The sequence below is a fragment of the Lactuca saligna genome, chromosome 2, assembly GCF_052625555.1.
Source record: "Lactuca saligna cultivar CGN05327 chromosome 2, ASM5262555v1, whole genome shotgun sequence".
In the NCBI taxonomy this organism is placed as follows: Eukaryota; Viridiplantae; Streptophyta; class Magnoliopsida; order Asterales; family Asteraceae; genus Lactuca; species Lactuca saligna.
Genome location: NC_136418.1, coordinates 138,765,136 through 138,787,092, shown reverse-complemented (window position 1 = coordinate 138,787,092; position 21,957 = coordinate 138,765,136). Strand labels below are relative to the sequence as shown.

The window sequence follows — 21,957 nt, the reverse complement described above, 5'->3', positions numbered from 1 at the left end:
TATCTTTACTACTTATAAAAGAAATCTAACTATTTCTATAAATAGATTGAATATAATAATATTATTTTTTTAAGACGTACAAACGATTAAGCTAATATTACAAACAACCATTAATAAAATAATATTAAATTTTAAATTTGTTTTGATTCCTTATATTTCTCAGCAAAATCCTAATTTCATGGTCATTCAAAATTTAAAACCTTTTCATCCTAATACGCTTCAACAAATATCCTTTAAATGTTGCATTTGCAGCTGATTAAAATATCTCATAGCAGACGTGTGTTTGTTCTCTCCACCTTATAAACGCTGCTATAAATCCCACTGCCATGAAGTATTTCCCTTATAAACCCTAATCGTTTTTCTCCCTCTCTTAGACGAAGACAATGTGTTTTTTTTAAGAAAAAAAGTTTGAAAATATTCCAATTTCTCAAAAAAATTTACCCCAAATGCGAAACTGGGTAAAATTTTCCATTTTGCGAAATGAAAATTCTGCACTTTTGTCTTTTTAGATGCGAACACAATCCAGATCTCCGACTCCAAGCTTGCGAAATCAAAATCAATTAACCTCAAACAAATCGTGAACTTCTTATGCGAACTGTTTTGACCCACAAAACCAAATGCGAACTCAATTGATGTCATATGCGAACTGATTTCATAGATGCGAACACAATTGATTTCATATGCGAATCCACATCCATCGATATGAAACCAATACCAGTTACAAGCAATTAGTAGCAACCATCGATCCTCTAATGAGGAAACAGTTTCCTATTCGATTGTGCTTTGCAATGACAATCAATAAAGCTCAGGGACAAACAATTCCATATGTAGGTATCTATCTTCCAGAACCAGTATTCTCGCATGGACAACTTTATGTTGCATTGTCCAGAGGGGTTTCACGTTGCAATACAAAAGTATTAGTAAAGCCTAACGAAAATTCAAAAGGTGATGGGGTTTATACAGCAAATGTGGTGTATAAAGAAGTATTGCACGATTAATATTTTGTGTCGTCTTGACTGGTTGCTTTTTATTGGTTATTTGATGCATGATGTAACAAATAACACCATAGTTTGATTATATTGTCTTCAACATGTACTTTTTTTTAACATAACAATTTTGTAATGGAAACATATCACCGAAAGAACTCACGTGCCCCGCCGCTTTGCGCGGGTAGACGGCTAGTATATATATATATATATATATATATATATATATATATATATATATATATATATATATATATATATATATATATATCTTTGGGTAAATTACATAGATCGTCCCTTGTATATGTGCCAAAACACACATTTAGTCTTTATTTTAAAAAATTAACTTGGACCGTCCCTCGTTTGGTTAAAAGTTGCACTCGTTATACCTTCGGACATAAAAAGACGATTTTGCCCTTAATAATTTATTTTTTAATTTTTATTTATTATTTTTAGATTAAAAAAAAGAGAAAATAAATATGCACCAACCCACCCTTCCCCTTCCCTTTCCTAGTTTCCTTCCCTCTTTCTCACTTACTCTCAACAACCACCTAAACATCAACTTATCCTCCTCTTTTTCCTGACGAGACCAACCACATGTCCACATCTACTCTTTCTCTTACATTCTTTTCTGATCGCCGAAGAATAACATCAGAATCCAGTAACTTAGTCGCTCAACAGGCTCGAATTTCTAGTGAAGTAACTAGGCTACCATCACAGCCCACCAAGCTCTGTTTGTGATGCAATGACCGGATGAGGCGGATGTGGAGATTGGGACAGGAGAAGATTGGTGTTGAGGAAATCCAGGGTTTTGTCACTGATGACGGACCTGAAGCCACCGATGAGGCCATCGGTCTACACCTCAAGCCCTCATCGGAGTCATTACCGCCGTCGGAAACCTGCAGCTCCTCCGACACCACCACATATAAGCGTCAACACCAACTCCTCCGATACTACCGCCTGTCACCGCGAACACATTCCCCTTCCTTTTCCTCAATTTTTTTCTACCTTCGTCTCCTTCTCACCCATCCCCTATCTTTATTCTCCCCTTCGGCCTTAAGAATACAAACAACCATCGAAGCTACCAATTTCAATCTATCACGAGTTCACGAAGTATCACTACAATCGAAATTAGGTCCAAGACGAATCCATCGAAATAAAATCAAACTTAACCAGAAACTCAAAATCAATATGGAAACCTTCATCGGTTTCAAATTTTGGATTTGAGAAGGACGAAGAAGAAGGGAACTGCCATTTTCATCGAGTTTGTCTCTTCAACCTATTTCTCTCTTTGTATCATGCTACATCTCCATCTAACTTTCCCTCTATCTCGATATTGCATCAAACACATATGTGTGTGCTTACTGTTATCTTCGATCAGTAACAATAGTGTGAGGGTTTGGAAGTGAAGGGGGTAGTTTGGTTGGGGAAACTGAGAGTGGATGTTGAAGAAGAATGAGAGAGAGATAGAGGAGGTGGTTGTGGTATTTTTCAAGGTAACTGAGGGAGAGAGAGATTAGAGAGAGCTGTTTTTTTTTTTTTTTTTTTTTTTAAAGTTATAAATAATAATAAATAATATTAGATTAATTAAAATAATAAATATCCATGGACATTATAGTTATTTCAAATGGGTCGTGGACTACATTAACAATAAAATGCATTTAAGGAGCAAAACGTGCAAATTTTAAGCAAACGAAAAACAGTCCTGGTTAATTGTGACATCCCCAATTTTACGGCAAAAAAAGATCGATTTGTTTATGATTCGTTTTATAAAATCAGAGTAATCATTTGATTAAAAGAGATGCGGAATTTGTTCCCAAACAATATATGATAAGAATTTATCAAAACATTTCTTTAAAGAGAAATGTATTTTCATTAAATAATAAAATCTCGGGATGTCATGTTCTGATACAGACCAAAAACATAAACAATACAATACAGACCTTACAACAGTTATTTACAACTACTGGTCTATAATCAAATATCTTGATAAGTCATCCAACTTATGATCTCGCGCCGCTACCTGTAATACAAATAAAACTGAGTGGGTCAGGCTTGGGGGCCTGGTGAGCATATAGGGTTTTCAACCCACAATAATATAATTATTATATTCAATAATCAAACAATCAACCTAATTACCCATCCTCATTATCTTCTTTATTTCTTAAGGATTTACCGTAAGAATCAATTATCCTTTATTCATTCGTTCCTAAGGATTTACCTAAGGAATTGGCACAAAGTCCATTGCTGCCCGAGGTTCTTATAACAAACACTAAATCCATAGCTGCCAAGGTTCATCTACACAGTACTAAATCCACAGCTACCAAGGTTCATCTACACTGTACTAAATCCATAGCTATCATCGTATTATTATAAGGCACTAAGCCTATAGTTTCCAGGAATTTTAGAGTACACCGGTAAACATCAAGTCCACAATACCTACAAGTTGCGAGCTTGCTAGTGTTCCACTGGAGTGTCTAGAATAGTTTGTGATTGTCATCCCTACTCTTCTGAATAACGGGGGATATCGTTTGGGTGAATGTTTCACTCATTTTTCACCTGTCACCCTTATATCATGATCTATATCATCTTTCGTCACATCCTCAAACTCATCTTTCATCACACACCAACTATTTCGTCTACCCAACATATTTGTAAATATAAATTACATATACAGTTTAAATCATTTAAAAACTTGTATAAAACATTCATTCAACATCCATCTCAAGTAAACAAACAATATATAAACACATAACACGTATCTTATAGCAAACACTTCATATCTATGTGGTAGAAGAAAGTAACTACACACTCACACATAAGATATATGTAATACATTCAACCAATACTTGTATTAAAATCGTGTTTATGAAAGAGACTATACACTTACTTGATTAGATGATGCTTGGACAACACTACGACTTGTAAAGTAGTATTCTTCGATGAAACCGGGATATTTTCATACACCGGGCTTCTCGCAGGCAGAGCTTCGGCTTGAAACTCTTTTCTTCTCGGGATCTTCGGAGCGTCTGGACTCGCTTCGGGTATTGGGATGATACCGGGGCTTTGGTGGGTTAAAAGAAGGCTGAAAGATGAATAGAGTAGGAGAGAGGTTGAGAAATTAGCAACCAAACCCAACTGCCTTCGGTTTCTTTTTTATAGGGATGAAATTTCAGATTTCACGTCGTGAGCTTCGACGTCATGGTGTTCGTCATCGCAACTTGGGTCTACCAGACTTTTAAATGTCAAATCACTGAGCTCACGTTGTGAACACTGATTTAGTGTCGAAAATCATATCCTGAACTTTAGAAATTCATATCTTTCGCATGCGAGCTCCGTTTTCGATGTTCTTTATATCCACACATAGGTGAGATTATGCTCTATAACTCTCTTTTAGACTCCGTCGACTAATTTTGAATTTATTTTTATTATATTATTTTTAGTAGGCCGGGACAGGAAAACTCCGTTAGAAATTTATAACCTTTTCATCCGATGTCCGTTTTCGTCTGTCTTTTTACCGTTGGACTACTATCGACGAGATCTTTGATTCTCGTTTAGATTGTTTCGGCTAGAAATCCCTCAATCATATTAGAACTTCGGGCTGTATACTGCTAAGTTGAAACTTAGAAAAATCATAACTTCCTCATACGAAGTCAGATTTGGACTTTTTTTATCCACGCTCTCTTCATATTCTACGACTTTCGTTTAGATCGCTAAGACCAAATATCGCTCTATCGTAAATTCACTATTTACGTCGCGTTGTGTCGTGCCGGTTCTGTCGCGAAACTTCGATAAGTCATAACTTCTTCGTTATAACTTGGATTTCAGCGTTCTTTATATGCACGGAAACCTTGTGACATATACTACACATTTGTTGAGATTATTTATTCCAAATAATCATGTAACATCCGGATTTTTACCAGGTATCTTGTAAGTTGAATTTTTATATATTGTGAGAGAGACTCGGCGAGTTGGAGCTCGGACTCGCCGAGTAGGGACGCGGGATTGATCGAGGGTGCGCACTTGGACTCGGCGAGTCCAGGGTATGGACTCGGCGAGTCTGCGCTGTGTTATGAAACCCTAAATCTCCGGGTTTGAGGCCTATTTAAGGGGCCTTATGGCCGTCATTTGTGCTCACCCAAACCCCAGAGAGTGTCCCTAGAGTTCTTGAGCGTTTTGTGAAGGAAAGAGAGCCAATCTTGATCTTGTGTGTGTTGTTTAGCAGGAAGAAGGAGGCCCTAAGCAAGAGGAAGCAAAGGAGGTTGCTATTTCGTGGATTTGAAGCTTGGATCATCAACCTAGAGGTATTATTTTCGGACCATTTTCTGTTTGGTGAAGTTTGATGCAATTTAGGGCTTAATGTGGTCATTTATGGGGTGATTTGGTGCCCCTTTGGTTCCCTCTTTGAGTTGAGACCATGGATCTGGATCCATAGAGGTCCAGAGGGCCTCACTCATCAAGCTTTATGGGTGGAAATGGATCCTTGACCTTGTGTTGAAGTATTTGAGTCAAAAACATCATTTATGGTCATGTAGAGGTTATATGTGCATCAAGATTGTGACTTTACGTGCTAAATAAGCTTGGAGGGACTGGATCTATGGATTAATGGACTGGATCTGGCCTTTAGAGCAAGATTGAGTCAGTGCATGGCACGGACTCGCCGAGTCCGAAGAACAGACTCGGCGAGTAGCTTGAATATTGCACGACCACTCAGCGAGTGGCCTCGCCGAGTTGGGATGAGTGAACTCAGTGGGTCAAGGGGGAGTCAGGATGGTCAGGTGGACCGAGTCAAACCGGACTCGCCGAGTTGTTCTTGAGACTCGGCGAGTTGAGTCGTGGTGGCCCCACAACTCGTGCCAGGTGGAGCTCGTCGAGTTGGGGGAAATACTCGACATGTCAAGAGAGGATTCCAGGGAAATTGGTGTATGCGCTCAGACTCGCCGAGTCGCTATAGTGCACTCGCCGAGTCCGGTCAAGTTGACCGTTGACCAGCGTTGACCTAGATTGTCTTGTTATAGTGTGGTCAACCCTAGTCGGGAAAGTGTTAATTAGAGATGTATTGTGCTATAGGGGGACTTCAGCTCGGCAGATCGAGTGTTTAGCGATTTCAGGGTTACGGTTTACCGAGACACGCGAGGTGAGTCTTCTCACTATACTTTACCTTGAGTAGGTAACCAGAGCTATGTGATAGAGTATTTGTGTGCTATATATATGTTATGTGTTGTACTGCATGATTTCTATGTGATTTATGTGGTGCATGATTATCAGAGTTGGAACCTGAGGGTTCACAGAGTTTGGGTGCACGGACCCACAGAGTTATAGCCTAGAGTGGCTAATATGTGCTATATGTGGTATTTTGGAAAACTCACTAAGCCTTGTGCTTACAGTGTTGATGTTATTTGTTTCAGGTACTAGTGACGACCGCGGGAAGGCGCCGGCTTGATCCGTACACACACGTTTGGAGCTTGACATTTTGATCTTGGGATTTTGTACTATTTTGTTGAACAATTAAAATGGTTGTTTCTATGAATATTGATGGAATTATGTTTTTATAAAAATCAAAAAAAAAAAAAAATCATTTGAAAATTTGGTGTTACAAATCATCTATAAAAAAAGTCATATTTGACGCTTATCGTCTCTAAATTGACTTGCCCGAATCTGCGGACGTTACATTAATTTTTGAAAATAGAGACTAAATGTGTTTTTTTGACATCTACACGATGGACCACTAGTGTAATTTACCCTATATCTTTTTGAAAAATATATTCTAACTCCTTTTTTTTACGAAAAAACCCTTATGTTTTGCAACTTTTTTTGTTTGGACCAAACCTTTTGTTTTGATTAATAAATCATTTGTTTTTCATGCTATGCTATTGTTTTCTTGATAGTTGTCAATACTAAAGTATAACAGAGACGGTTACTTTTTTTCATAACAATGAGAGAGACATTTACTTGTGTTATCGTGTTTGGTTGTTGTTGACAAAATGAATATCAAAATCTATTTACATGATGTTGTAGATTGTAGCAGGTGTAGAACAACGATCTAAGTTGATTGAGTGACTGGTGTCTTTGACTACTTGGAGATTAGAAATTGTCTTTCTATTTAATTCTTAAAACAAGCTAACGTGTCAACCCAATTTAGACAGATAGTCTTCGCTAGTTATAAATTCCGACCATCCTATGAATAGATTTCGATATGCATTTTGCCAACAAAAATCGAACGTTAGAATTATTATGGATGAAACCACTTTTAAGATTGAAAATGTTTAGAAGGAAGAAAATATGAAAGTAGAAATTAGATTTCAAACATATATATATATATATATATATATATATATATATATATATATATATATATATATATATATATATATATATATATATATATATATATATAAGAGTTTGACATCTTAGATTGTTCTAGAATCAAACATAATGATAGTTTTCAAACCTCATTCTATACTTGGAATCTAATTTTAGCTTTCATATTTTTCCATTATTTGATACATAATAATTCATATGTTTGATTTTTGTTGGTAAAATATATATCAAAATCTATTTACATGATGCTTGAAGATTGTAGCAGGTGAAGACCAAAGGGTCTAAACTAGATTGTCATCTTAGCATGTTTAAGAATCGAATAGAAAAACAACTTTGAAATTTCAAACGGTCTAAGATACCAAATCAACTTAGAGTGTTCACCTCTTTAACATTCAAGGATTTTGTAAATAGATTTTGATATTTATATCTCTTTGTTTTGAAAAGAAAAATCAAATATCTTGTTATTTTAATATTGAAAACTGCCATAAACATCATAAATAACAGCATGAAAAACAGATTGGTTATTAACAAAAGCAAAAAGGTTGGCCCAATCAAAAAAGTTGCCAAACATGAGAGTTTTTTTCGTGAAAAAAAAGTTAATTTTTATTTTTTTATTTTTTTTATGTAAGATAACCAGTTAAAAAGGTCAAATCGAAAAAAAAAATGTAATGACTTGTCTAAAAAAAATAGCGTTGTAGGTTAATCCGAAGGAAAAAAACCTAGTACATAAAATGTTTTTTTTGTAATTAACCTAATTATATTATAATACTTAAAAAAGCGACCATTTCATAACTTTCATTTGATAATTTTAATAACTTTCATTTGATAATTTTAATAATTTTAATGAATATCCTAAAAACTACTAGGTGATTTTATTTTTATTTCAATTAAGGATGAAATAAAAAATGAAAAAATAGTATCAAAATTCGTCGAATGCTGACTTGTCATTAAAACCATCAAATGATGATTGCTTTTAACTTTTGACTCCTAGGTACCAATTAGTGTTTTCTTACCAAAATTCTAATAATATTTTCTTCTTTGTTCTACTCACGTCAATTCAGGAGAACTTATAATCATATATTTATTAGGAACAGGACCTACAAAACAAAAATCATAAGCCGTGCAGAGATACGCAGTCACGGAATTAATTTGTTTCTTTGTATAAATAGAACCGTTGTTCTAGTAGGCTCTTACAGTCTTACTCTTATTAAAAAGGTAAAAGTATTATTTTTAACAATAGGAAAAGAAAAACATAATCATACAACTAGCCTTCCATCTCATGTAGAATTAATTCTACAAACAACGAAGCCAAAGATATGTTCTTGATGAAGTTTAGGGTTTAGAAGATGCATAAGGCCAATAAAGATGAAACTCAATCTTGTACGTAACAGTCAAACCTACAAGATTGACCGGAGATGATGTGACATAACCTTGAACAAACAAAAAGTCACCTGTGCCTCCGACAACAGGGTGATTTGCATGCTTGGTGTTATGCGTGACCCCAACAATGGATATAGACCCTTTGCGTTTCTTCACATTCAAAGCGATTGAGGCAATAGAGATGCTTTGAAGCCCATCTAGTCCTGAAGTGATCGAGGTTCCTTGAGCCATTCCAACTACTTTGGAAGTATAGTTTGGTTTAAGAGTTAAGGGATCCTGAAAAGCAAACAGCGTCCCAAACGGAGTGGTGGTTTGGCTTACAGGTGGACCAGCCACTCCATTAACAATGATGTAACCGGTTTTGTTTATGGTTTCATGTTGGAAAAGTGCAAAATGGAGAGATTTGAGTCCATTATGGTTGTGGTGGTGGTGGTGGTTGTGGTGGTGGGAGGTGACCTCAAGTGGAGGGAGAGCAAAGAGAAGAATGGTAACAATTGAGTAAAAATGCACGAAGGAAGACATTGCAAAATGAAAATGTGAAAGACCATGGTAAGATCAACATATATAATGAAAGACCAAGACTTTATGACAAAAGAAGATAACGTGTAGATCTGTCTTGAATGGACTACTAGTCAATGCCAATTTGCCTAGGTTGTTGGTGTGTCTTTCTCATCATAGGACCTGATGAAAACAATTTAATTGCAAATTTGAACACCGAAAATATGGTAAACAAGTATTGTATCATTATTATAAAGTATATTTTCTTATATGTTACAAGTACGAGTACGAGATAGAACATATGATTTCAAACATCGTTTAGTAAAAGAGACGAATAAAGTAATAATTATCATTATCAAAAATAAATTAGTGGTAATCATTTGAGATTTGAACATTTTAAATAGAGTGATTCATGTTTGATTCCTATAATTCTACAGGCTTTAATTAACTTTGGTTGTTCAGATATTCTAAAAAACTAATAAATTAATACATAAAATATCAAACTAATGCATTTTCTATAAACACCGCCTTTCCATGCAATGACTAGCAGTTGAAGGTGTATTTACGTACAGGTTAAAAAGCTTAGGGTGTTTTCTGAAGTTAACCCATTTATATTTTTTGGTTGGTTGGTAGGTGTCATGATCAACCTCTTCTTTCTAACTTCACAGTAGAGATCCTCGCTTCAATAAATTGGAAAATGACTTGTACATTTTCGACTGTTTATGTTTAGGTATTTTTTTTTATATGTGTGATAATTTAATTTGTTAAATGTTTTTAATATTGTAAAACTAATCGAGTTGGCTGATTACTCATCCGAGTACTTTCTACTCGGCTTCTTACCGAGACGAGTTATAGAATACAAGTACTTCCCAATCAGCCTCTTGACCAACTCGGTGATTAATATGTATAATATACTTAATTATTTATTATTCAATACACATACATGTGACTATATATATATATATATATATATATATATATATATATATATATATATATATATATATTAAATTTTCAGCAATTATTCACGAAATGAAACTATTGTGTGTTTTTTCATTTTTATGTATTCACATATATGTAATTTGTTATATATTTATAATTCGACATGAACTGTCGAATCCGAGTAGTCACCGAATACTCTCGAGCTCGTTACTCGGTAGTCAGGCTGAACAGCTACCGAGTAGCGAGTTCTACAACAATGATGTGTTAACATATTACCATTATTACCTGTTATAGCAGGTGGCAATGGTAATATGTGAATACATTTAACAAGTTAAATGATCAAATGTGTATAAATTTTTTAATTTTGTTTTTTTTAATAATTTCTTCTAACATTTTTATGATATTTTTTTCCTATGGGTTTTCCTAATATAATTTTTTAAACTTTGTTAATATTTTTTTTGATTTTTTTTGTACTTTCATATAATTTTAAAACAAATGCTTTTAAACCAAGTATTTTATAAATGTTTTAAAATTTTCTTACAAGTATTTAACTTGTTTTTGTTTTTCACTCAATTTTTTGTATAAATTTCATACATTTACTTCTAAACTTTCTTTTACAACATTTTAAAAGTGTTTAACACATTTTATATGATAATTTATTTCTTTTAATAAAAATTTAAAACATGGGTGACGTAGTGGTTATTTTTTATTTTGGGATTTTTCTTATTTAACATTTTGTGGGTGAGTTTAAAGAACCGTTGTTAATTTTATGAATTTTAAGACTATGAATTTCCGATTTAGATTACCCTTCGTGGAATTTCTTTAATCACAAAGACTTCAAAAAAATCAATATTTGTGAATTTTTATTTATCACTATGATTTGTTTCATAAAACTGATTTGGTTTTGAAAGAAGAGAATCTCAACATTTGATGGCAACATAGTCATTCTTTAAGAGGATGCAAAAATATTTGATATAGAATAACTTTTTAAAATAAAAAAAATCATACTCCAAGAAAAAAAAAAAGATTGGAGAGGTGGTGGATTAAATGAAATCAACAACCAATAAAATGGAGTTTTTGACCATAATGGTTCTTGAAAAAAGTATTTATCATTTTAATGTTTTTTCAAAAGTATTTATCATTTTAGTTTTTTTTTTTTTAGATTCCTTTTCAGTTTTTTTGTTATTTTAAATATCTTATTTTTCTTTTTTACTCTCTCTCTCTCTCTCTCTCTATATATATATATATATATATATATATATATATATATATATATATATATATATATATATATATATATATATATATATATATATATATATATATATATATATATATGACAGCTTTCATTTTAGTTTTTTTTACCCTTTTTTATTGTTTTTTAAAATAAATGTTTTTTTCATCTTTTTTTTCCTTTTTTTTTAATATTCATTTTTCTTATACAACATTTTTACCAACAAATTTTAGCCTCAACATTAAAAAATCATCAAAAAACACTTCTACAATCAAATTTTAATGCGCAAAAATTCCAACATTCACATATAATGTTTTTAAAATGAAAAAAAAGACACCTCAACATTGTTTCTTACAAAAAGAACACCACAAAAAGAAAAAAAAAACTCCAACATTGTTTCTTACAAAAAGAATAGCACAAAAAGAAAAAAAAACTCCAATATTGTTTATTACAAAAAGAAAATCATCACAATTAGCTTCACCTTGAATCGGTAAAAAATCAGTACCTATAAAAAAAAAGAAAAAAAAAATAAGAGAATAACCACAACAAATACCATAAAAATTATATATATATATATATATATATATATATATATATATATATATATATATATATATATATATATATATATATATATATATATATATTAAATTAACTTGGCATAGACGGACATCGTTTTCGATTATGTCCCGGTTGCCTACAAATTCCACAAAGATTGACATTTCTTCCTTCTTTAATATCCATGCCATTTTTTAGTCTTGTTGAACGAGGACGACCTTTTTTATTTCGTAATAGTTCTAAATTTGGAAGTAATTCATTAAATGGTGATTGTGGCGAATACGCTTCATGAGGAAGCGGGGAGAACTCAGATGCCCAAGTAGCATAATAATATTCAATTGAGTAACATCTATCAACGTATTGCCAACTATTCAAAGAGAGTTTGGCACATGCACTCAAGACATGAGAACAAGGATATTTAAATGCCTCCCATTTACCACATGTGCAAGTTTTTTGTTCCAAATTAACTACTTGCACATTTCGACCTCTTTGAGTTATCAACTCAAATATACCTTTTTCTCGGCTAAAAGATCTTAAGGAATGTGCACTTGCTTTTGCCATCAAAGCTACTTGTTTTACAACAACATGTGGAGTATGTGTATCTCCATGAGCTTGAGAACTAGATCCTAAAGGACGTCTCACCTCAAAATAATGCACCATTCTATAGAATGTAAGTTGCACACAAGCTATGATTGGTAAGAAACGAGCACCTTTAAGTACACTGTTGAAAATCTCTGACAAATTTGTTGTGAGCAACCAATATCTCCTTCTACCATCCTGTGCAAGTGTCCATCTAATAAGTGGATGACTCACCAACCATTGTCGAGCACATGGATTTAACTTCCTAATTTCTTCCATGATGGAGTTGAACTTTCGAATTTGATTCTGACTCCTGGCACGGTAAGCTAAAGCTTTCAATTCTGAATTACGAAACTTGTCATAAAAGTTGTTGATGAAATATCGTAAACAATACCTTTAAAATTAAAAAAATAATAATAATGTAAGTTAATGAAGCAAGTTGTTGAAATGTCCTAAAAGAATAGTTAAGAAATATAACAATACCTATGAAAACCACGTGGCTCTAACCATGGAGATCCATGCTCATTGATAGCCTTAAGAATTCCACCATGACGATCAGATATTAGGCATATGCCTTCACGGTCTTTCACCACATGATTCTTGACATGAGAAAGGAACCAATCCCAAGTATCATAAGATTCATTTTCTACAATAGCAAATGCAAGTGGCAAAATTTGATTATTGCCATCAACTCCCATTGCAATTAGCATCTTACCCTTGTATTTACCATGCAAGTGTGTGCCATCAATACTAATCACCGGTCGACAATAGTGAAACCCTTTGATAGAGGGAGCAAAAGCCCAAAAAACACGCCTAAATTCAACTTCATCCACATTGTTCGATCTTGAAACACACCATTCAACTATAGTTTCTGGATTGAACTTTTGAAGTGCACCTAGATATTTTGGTAAAGCGACATAAAACTCTTCCCAGTTTCCAAACACATGTTCAATTGCTTTTTGCTTTCCAACCCAAACCTTCTTATATGAAGGAGTATAGCCCAAATTTTCAACTATTTCAGCTCTCAAAGCCGGAATACTGATAGAAGGTTGCTCTTTTATAAGGTGTCTAGTTTCCATAGCAATCAAGCTTGCATCTAGGTTCGGATGGTCTTGAGAAAGCTTATAGTGTAAACAAGTGTGCAGACCGGTATACGTTGTGATTTCAAAATAACCACTACGTTTACGTTTACTTGCATGAAGCTTCCATTTGCAACCTCATTGTAAGTACAACTTGCATCTTAGAGTCCAAATAGTTGGGCGTGACTCAATGACCTCAAATTGTCTATGTGTCCTAATGCTATGTATCTTGATTGCTCTAACAAGTTCCTCTTTATCCTTGAAAGAATCTTTTCCCAACTCTCGCGTAAAATCATTCTTACTCGTTGATTGTGTCATAATCCAATTTTCATCAATAGTCAAATTTGTTCCTTCCATATTAGTAAAAGTTGAGGGTAATTCAACATTATTGTCAAAAGATGTTTCATCATCATCTTCATCTCCAATTCCATCTTCCAATATTTCATTTAACTCAACATCATTGTCTATATTCATCAAATTAGTCACAACAGCAGCTTGAGAAATTATAGAAAAATTCTCATTGTCGATCATATCTATAATAGAATTCATCTACAAACAAACAAAAACAAGCAAAAATTGATCAAATGAATTTGTGATAACAAAAAAAAAACATAATGCAATCAATTACATCAAAGACTAAAAAAACAAGCTGTGAAGATGGGGAGGGAAAATCAAGACATAAATTGATCAAAACAATAATCAATTCCATTTACAAAAGCAAATAATCAAAATAGAAATTGATCAACAATTCTTCCTAACTAGAAGCAAAATTGAGATAAATAAGAATATAGAAGCAAAAAAAGCAAACATAAACTTAACAATTGGAATCCAAAAGCAAACAGAAAACTGAAGAATTGGAATCAAAATCGACAACTTCACATACCTTGTAGTTGTCGGCGACGATGGAGGAGGTGCAGCCAGCTGCCGACAGATGGAGGAGATGCAGCGGCCGGAGATGGTGGACGACGACAACACGATGAAACAGCGAGCCCTAGTTTGCGTTTGCGTTTACGATTTTTGTTTTTTTTTTTTTTTTTTTTTTTTTTTTTTTTTTTTGTTGTTGTTGTTGTTGTTGTTCCAGCGTTCCAAACTTCAGGGAAAATCAAAACCGTGTTTTTTTTTAAACAATAATATTAGTATTAAAATTAAATAATACGATTTTGGTAAATACTTATGAGATAACACTAATATGGGAAATATTTTTTGTCATAGCACTATTATGGTTAAAAACTCCAATAAAATGTAGACTATATGGTAAGTGAATTGAATTAGTTGGGGTGACCAAACGCTTGTCCCTCCATTGGCTCTGCCATGTTTTTTCAATAATTTTGTTAAATAACAATTTAAAATGTTGTATTAAAAAATTAAAAATTTATAAATTTTTAATTAAAAAGTATTAAAAGGTTGAAATAATTTTAAAACATTCACCTTATATAGATTTTTTTTTGCTAATTAATATTTTCTTTTTATTTTTTTTAAAAGACCCTCCATACTTATTGTTATATATTTAATTTATTTGATTTTATTGTTAAATAGTATTTACTAAAATATTGTATATGCTTAAAAACAAAAGAAAACATATAAGAGGCTATATAAAATACTTTACAAAATAAAAACATATTTATTAATTAAAAAATAAAGTTTAAAATTGATCAATGTTTAATTAATATTTAGGAAATTATGGATATTTGAAAAATAACATTTGAAAACAATAATAAAAACAAATATGAAAAATAAAATCGCTATTAAAAGTGAGGAAAATAACTTATAAGGATAATTATTTTTTCGTTTTGTTCATATTTAGACAACTTTTTTTTTATTGTTAATATGTTTATCTATTACCATTGTCACCTGCTATAGCGGACGACAATAACAGTATGCGAATACATATAACAAGTTAAATGATCAAATGTGTAAAAAAAAATTTACCTAAATGTGAACAAAGCGATAAAACTGATTACCCTAGTAAATCATTTTCCCTCAATAAAATGTCACATATTTAGGTCCCGAACCTTTTCTACCATAATTTATATATATTTTTAAGACTTTAAAAATGAAAAAAACCATATTTTTTAGACAAAACCTCATAAATGCTCTCCGTGGTTTTATAAAATCTGAAGTTTCATCCCTATCTTTAAAAAACCTCATGGATGATCCCTGTGGTTTCAAAACTTTGAACAAAAGGTTCTTATTGATAACTCTGTTAAATTTTATCCGTTAAGTGAAGGGTATTTCCATCGTTTCACTATTACAGGGACCATTTATGAGTTTTTTTTGTTATTTTTAAAAAAATATTTTAATATACATGGGTCCTATCTCTCTTTCTCTCTCTCTCTCTCTCTCTCTCTCTCTCTCACTTTCTTCCTCTAATATACATCTTCTTCCTAAATGGTCTAACATGATGCACAAATCAAAAGAGTGAGAAAGCTTTAAGCTTTATACCTCCAAATTAAGCTCCTAACACAGATATACTTAGATCTATAGCCTGGACTCCCACTCCTTCTTCTCCAAGGATCCTTCTTCACTCCAAGAACACACAAGATCACTTAAAAGCTCTCAAATGGGCACACACAAGCTCAATGAACGAGGATTAGGGTTTGAGAGGGTTGTTTGTCTGAGGATGGTGGCTAGGAATGAAGCTATCATATCATTTATATAAGGACACACCCCAAATTAGGGTTTTCACTCTGGTCCTAGTACACCCAACTTACCATCTGGTATGCCCAATGTACTAGGTGGCTTCCGCGTTAATAACACGCACATGAGTACGTTGAGCGTACACTCGTGTACGCCTCGCGTACTCATTTACCACCTTTTTCTCTATAAGGGCTAAACTTGACAAGTACCAAAAGAACAAGGGTTTATAAGGTATACCTGGACTTGGGATGTTACAAATCACACTTGGAGAACTTGGCGTACAAGCTCTCCCTCCTCAGAGTATCCAACACCTCTTGCAAGTGCTCCTCATGCTGCTCCTGTATCTTGGAGTAAACCAATATTTCATCATTAAAGACGATCACAGACCGATCCGGCATCGATCTTCATACACGGTTCTTGAGGTCCATGAACATGACAGGAGCATTGGTGAGCACAAAGGGCATCACCACGAACTCGTAGTGGCCATAGCGAGTCCAGAAATCCTTCTTTTGTACATCCTCGTCTCAAACTTACATCTGGTGGTAGCCTGAATGCAAATCAATCTTGGAAAACCAAGATGTCCCCTGTAGCTGGTCGCAGAGATCATCAATCCTCGGGAGTGAGTAACGGTTCTTCACCGTTACCTTGTTCAGCTACAGATAGTCTATGCACATCCGATGCGACCCGTCCTTCTTCTTCACAAACAGGATCAGGGCTACCCAAGTCGAACTGCTCGATTTAATGAATCCCTTTTCTAACAGCTCCTGTAGCTTTGTAGAGAACTCCTGCATCTCGGGAAGAGCCAACCAATATGGTGCCTTGGCTATCGGAGCCGCACTAGGAACTAGGTCAATCATGAACTCCACCTTTTTCTCCGGAGGTATCCTAGACAACTCCTATGGAAATACATCCAAGTACTTCCGTACCACTGGTACATCACCCACAATCACCTTACTCACCTACTGGGTATCCATAACGTAGGCGGCATACCTTGCGCAACCCTGTTGATGGTAGCGCCTAGCCCTCACTGCTAAACACGTAGTTGGTCCGTGTTGCGGCCTCTTGCCTTGAATCACCAGCTCTCCCCCACTTGGGGTCCTGACATGTGCCAACTACTATGCACATTTGATCACCACACCATTAGGGCTCAGCTAATCCATGTCGATGATAACCTTGTTACCGTGCAACATAATGGGAACCAAATCCACTAGGTAGCGTCGGTCATACAACGTCAAAACATAATCTCTAAAAACCTCTGATGCCCGGACAAATCGGTTGTCAGCAATCTCGGCCTCTAAAGGGCAATCCAACATGCCCGAAGACTCAGAAAACCTCTTGCTAAGAGCAAGGGAGGCAAATGATGGGGTAGTCCCCAAGTCAAATAACACCTGTACTGGAATGTCGTTCACATGGAACGATCCTAACAAAATACATAAAACATAGAACATAAATAACATAAGTGAAATGTAATAAGAGTTAGGGAAAAGAAAACATATCTGTCACCACATCCGGTATGACACGCACCTCCACGACAGTCAACTGGAAGGCTCGACTCCTCACTATTGGAGCATCCGTCTTGCCCTGTCAGCCATCCGTGATCTGCAAGGTTGCTGGAGTTGGCGCCACCACTGGCGTTGTTGGTATTAATCTCAGACTGTTGGCCTTTTTGTGGCCCTTCTGATTGCAATGAAAGCAAATCAGCTCTGATGTCTGAAGGGTGGGAGTAGGGGTATTACAATCCTTACCAAAGTGCCGAAGCTTTCCACACTTATAGCTGCTCGATGGCCCTAGTCTACAAACCCCCTCATGTGTCTTGTCGTACTTCCCACAACGGCTATGGACCTGATGGCCCTTCAACCTAGTGTTGGATCCCTTGGGTTTCTTCCCCGAAACCCCAATCATCTGCCCAACCTCCACCTTCCTCTTCTGGTTGTGTTCTATATCAATCTCTCTCTCTCTCTCTCTCTCTCTCTCACCATGGCTATCATGTCCTCCAAAGTTAGGCATGCTGAGTAGCTGACATGTTTCCTGATGTCAGCTTTCAACATGTCATAGTACCGGGTCTTCCTCATCTCATCGTCCCCCGCATACTAAGGCACCAGTAAGGCCCTCTCCCTGAACTTGGTGGTAATCTCCGCCACCGGCTCAGTCGTCTGTCTCACGTCAAGAAACTCCCTGGACAACTTCTGAATCTCCACAGCTGGCGCAAACTCATCCCTAAACCTGGTCACAAAATTCGACCAAGTCATAGTCTCAATGGTTGGGGCTCCTAGAGAATCACTGACTACCTCCCACTAGTCTCTAGCTCTTTCCCTCAAACACCCTACAACATACTAGACCTTCGACTACTCAGGGCATAGGCTCATCAACTGTGCATACTCGATGTCTACAATCCATCTCCTGGCCACAGTGGGGTCCTTCACCTCGTGGAAGTCTGGCGGCACCACATCCCATGAGGTCCTTGAAGGAGAGTGTGCATGTCCCTGTCTGGCCAGATACTATGTCGCTCCTAAATGCCCTAACACACTCCTCCATTAGCTCAATGATTCCTTCTTTGATCGACTCGAAAATCATGGTGGTAGCCTCAAGGATTCCTCTCATAATCTCTTACGTAATGAACCCGCGTAACCCATAATCAACCGGTTCGGAACATGCACCTGAACCTGATCCCAACCCTGAACCTCCTCATTACAAGAAAAATACCTTTTAATGACGTGCGAACAATGACACTCACTGATTTACGATACTCATTTTTGTGTGTCCTTAAAAATAATGTCAACCTTCCAAAATTTGAAGAATAGAGGTCACGCACTTTTGCGTGCCTTAAAATTAATGTCCAACAAAAAAAATACAAACACGGAAGGCACTTGTTTTAAATGTGTGTCCTCTAGAATTGTCGCTTTATATATATTTTTTTTATCAAACGCGCGTTTTTAAAGGGCAAGAATTTTGAAGTGCCCGCTTCTTCAGTCTCTCCTCTGTATATCCCTTCATTTAGGGCCTTTTCAAGGAAATTCAAAACGCTATCCGACCCTCAATCGGTTCTCCCAGGCCTCTACAACAATCGAAACTAGTTTGATTTCTACCCTAAAACCTGGTACGACTTCTCCTAATCCTTTCTCCTAGGCCTCTTCGTAAATGTTTTTAATTTTTTTGAATTATTGATGTTATTTGTTTTTGTGTAATCTGAATGCTGAAGTTTCATGTTCGCGTGCTGAATTTCGTATTTTAGGTATACGATACTGACAATGCCAATCAGAAGGAGAAGTTTGAGGCCGACTTGAAGAAGGAGATTAAGAAACTTCAGAGGTACAAAAAAATGCTTTCTCTCTCTACCGTTTCTCTCTAATCGGCGGTGCGTTTTTTGCTTCGGTGAGATTTTTCGTCTCATTGGTGAAGTATCTTCTCATCATTTCCGTTGTTGCGATAGGTGCTTCTTCTAAGAAGGATCGATTGAAGGATGTAAAGGTTAAGCCTCCTGATAAAGGAGCGGTGGGTCGATTTGTGCGAACTGAGGTCGATTTAAGCGATGTTATTCCTCCTGGGGTTGTCGATCAGTCTTCGTCTTCTATCTATCGTGCCCGACGAAACCCAAATCATGGATCTTGGTCCTCTATCTATTCTCGATGTGGGTTCCTTCTTCTTTATCAAAAAAATTCAAGTGAGTAGAGAAGTGTGTAAATAATGATAGAATAACTACCGAGGAAAAATCCACCGATGATTGGCTTCCAGTGACATCCTCCAAAAACGCAAAGTGGTGGTACTCAGCCTTTCACAATGTCACCGCCATGGTTGGTGTCAGTGTCCTTAGTCTTCCTTACGCCCTATCTCAACCCGGATGGTATCACTTTTCCTTCAATCCAAGTCTTCTTTGTAAGATTCTTTTTTGGTTTAACCGATGCACAGAACATGTTCGATGAAAATCCACACACAAAATCCACTTTCATAATATAGAATCTGTTTGATTCAGGGGCTTTGGAATCACAGTACTAGTCCTATCCTGGGTGATTACACTCTACACACTATGGTAAATGGTGGAATAGCACAAAATGGTTCCAGGAAAAAGATTTGACAGATACCATGAGCTAGGGCAACATGCTTTCGGTGAAAAACTCGAGCTTTATGTTGTAGTCCCTCAACAGCTTATAGTGGAAGTAGGCACATGCATTGTCTACGTGGTGAATGGAGGAAAATCTCTACAGAAGTTTCAACAATCAATTTGCCTTGATTGTAAACCTCTAAGAACAACTTACTTCATCTTGATTTTTGCCTCTGTTCACTTTGTACTTGCTCACCTCCCAAATTTCAACTCCATTAGTGGTGTCTCTTTAGCTGCTGCCATCATGTCATTGAGGTAATAAACTAATAATAAATCATAAATCATTCCATTGATCAAAATTCATTATGAACTTATGGCAGTTATTCAACTATTGCTTGGGTGGCTTCATGGAAAACGGGAGCTCATGATGACGTGGACTATAGTGCAAGGTCAAAAACTCCTGTGGGACAAATGTTTGGGATGCTTAGTGCTTTGGGTGATGTGGGTAAACTAAAACTATTTATTTATTTTATTATTATTATTTTTTTTTGAAAATGAAAAATTATTACATTGTTGAATTGTAGGTGGGACGACAGCTGGCAATCGTTGGGGTGTTGTGATGTCGAGAAACTCTGGATACTCTGAACAGCTACTGTAATTCTGCCCAAAGTCATTTTCTACCCCCTCTGTTGCAATATTTTTTAAACATACTTTCAATTACCTCTATCATGTCTCTGTTAGTTCATTCTCCACCAATTACCTCTATCATATATGAATGTTTGTTTTCTTTTTTCCTTTTTTAGATATTCAATGATGAAATTACACTTGATAGTATCAGCAGGTTGAGCTTTCAACCTTTCTTGTATATGATTATAATATATGAATGCTTGTTTTCTTTTTTCCTTTTTTAACCCTGATGTGTTGATTAGGACTCGTTTAGTGAATATGTGTAAGCATATGGGAATCCAACCCTATGGGACAGATGCTTACTTGTCATACATGCTTCACAAAAGATTGAGATGATGAGCTTTGGTTCTTATTTAATACTAGTAATAATGTAGTTAAGTTACACTGGTTTACCATTTTATTACCATGTTTCAGTTTGTTACCAATTTGGTAAACTGAATAGTTGTAGTGTGGTTGCAATTACAATGAGAGTTTGGTTTGTAGGATAAAGAGTGATGATACGATGATTGAATCAGAGGGAAATGAATGTGAAGCTTCAAGGCATATCAAAACTGAAATTCTTGTTCAAATGCAGGTCATTTTAAAAAAAAAAAAAAAAATCCATTAATCTGTTACTAAACTACCCCTTAAAACTTAAAACACACTTGTTTTTATTATTTCAGGGTGTAGGACACAATGATGACAAAGTCCTAGTTCTCGCAGCCACAAAAACACCCTACAAGGGTATTTTAGTAAATAAACAAAACTCTTTTTCAATAGCTAATTGTTTCAGGCTATAAGGAGGTGATTTGATAAGGGTATTTTAGGACACATGATCAGGTCTTTTAGTAAATAAATATATAAACAACAATTCCCAGATAAGGGTATTTTAGTAAATAAACAAAACTCTTTTTCAATAACTAATTGTTTCAGGCTATAAGGAGGTGATTTGATAAGCGTATATACATTCCCCTCCCGAATATGAAAGCAAGACAGCACATGTTCAAAGTCATACGAGGGCAGATATGTAATTTTCTA

General features: G+C 35.2%; 2 protein-coding genes and 1 pseudogene across 2 annotated transcripts; 1 reads left to right on the top strand and 2 right to left on the bottom strand.

The window, feature by feature from the left end:
• Positions 1–8,447: 8,447 nt before the first annotated feature.
• On the bottom strand, positions 8,448–9,216 carry LOC145029125 (dirigent protein 19-like). The gene has a single exon (XM_078977744.1). The coding sequence runs from the start codon at positions 9,207–9,209 to the stop codon at positions 8,640–8,642; it is 570 nt and encodes a 189-aa protein (XP_078833870.1). The 5' UTR covers positions 9,210–9,216; the 3' UTR covers positions 8,448–8,639.
• Positions 9,217–11,699: 2,483 nt separating this feature from the next.
• LOC145030155 (uncharacterized) lies at positions 11,700–13,577 on the bottom strand. The gene is made up of 4 exons (XM_078978566.1): positions 12,982–13,577; positions 12,018–12,892; positions 11,814–11,866; positions 11,700–11,711 (listed from the first exon to the last, which is right to left on the bottom strand). The coding sequence occupies exons 1-4, from the start codon at positions 13,575–13,577 to the stop codon at positions 11,700–11,702; spliced, it is 1,536 nt and encodes a 511-aa protein (XP_078834692.1).
• Positions 13,578–13,767: 190 nt separating this feature from the next.
• LOC145030154 (lysine histidine transporter 1-like) lies at positions 13,768–21,732 on the top strand (annotated as a pseudogene).
• The last annotated feature ends 225 nt before the right edge of the window (positions 21,733–21,957 follow it).

What these genes read in the sequence shown, in the direction of transcription:
- LOC145029125 (XM_078977744.1), bottom strand. Translation starts at nt 9,209, where the DNA reads ATGTCTTCCTTCGTGCATTTTTACTCAATTGTTACCATTCTTCTCTTT.
- LOC145030155 (XM_078978566.1), bottom strand. Translation starts at nt 13,577, where the DNA reads ATGGAAACTAGACACCTTATAAAAGAGCAACCTTCTATCAGTATTCCG. An exon ending in GAGCCACGTGGTTTTCATAG is followed by an intron (nt 12,893 to 12,981) that starts GTATTGTTATAT and finishes TTAATTTTAAAG; the next exon opens with GTATTGTTTACGATATTTCA. An exon ending in ACGATGTCCGTCTATGCCAA is followed by an intron (nt 11,867 to 12,017) that starts GTTAATTTAATA and finishes TTTTTTTTATAG; the next exon opens with GTACTGATTTTTTACCGATT.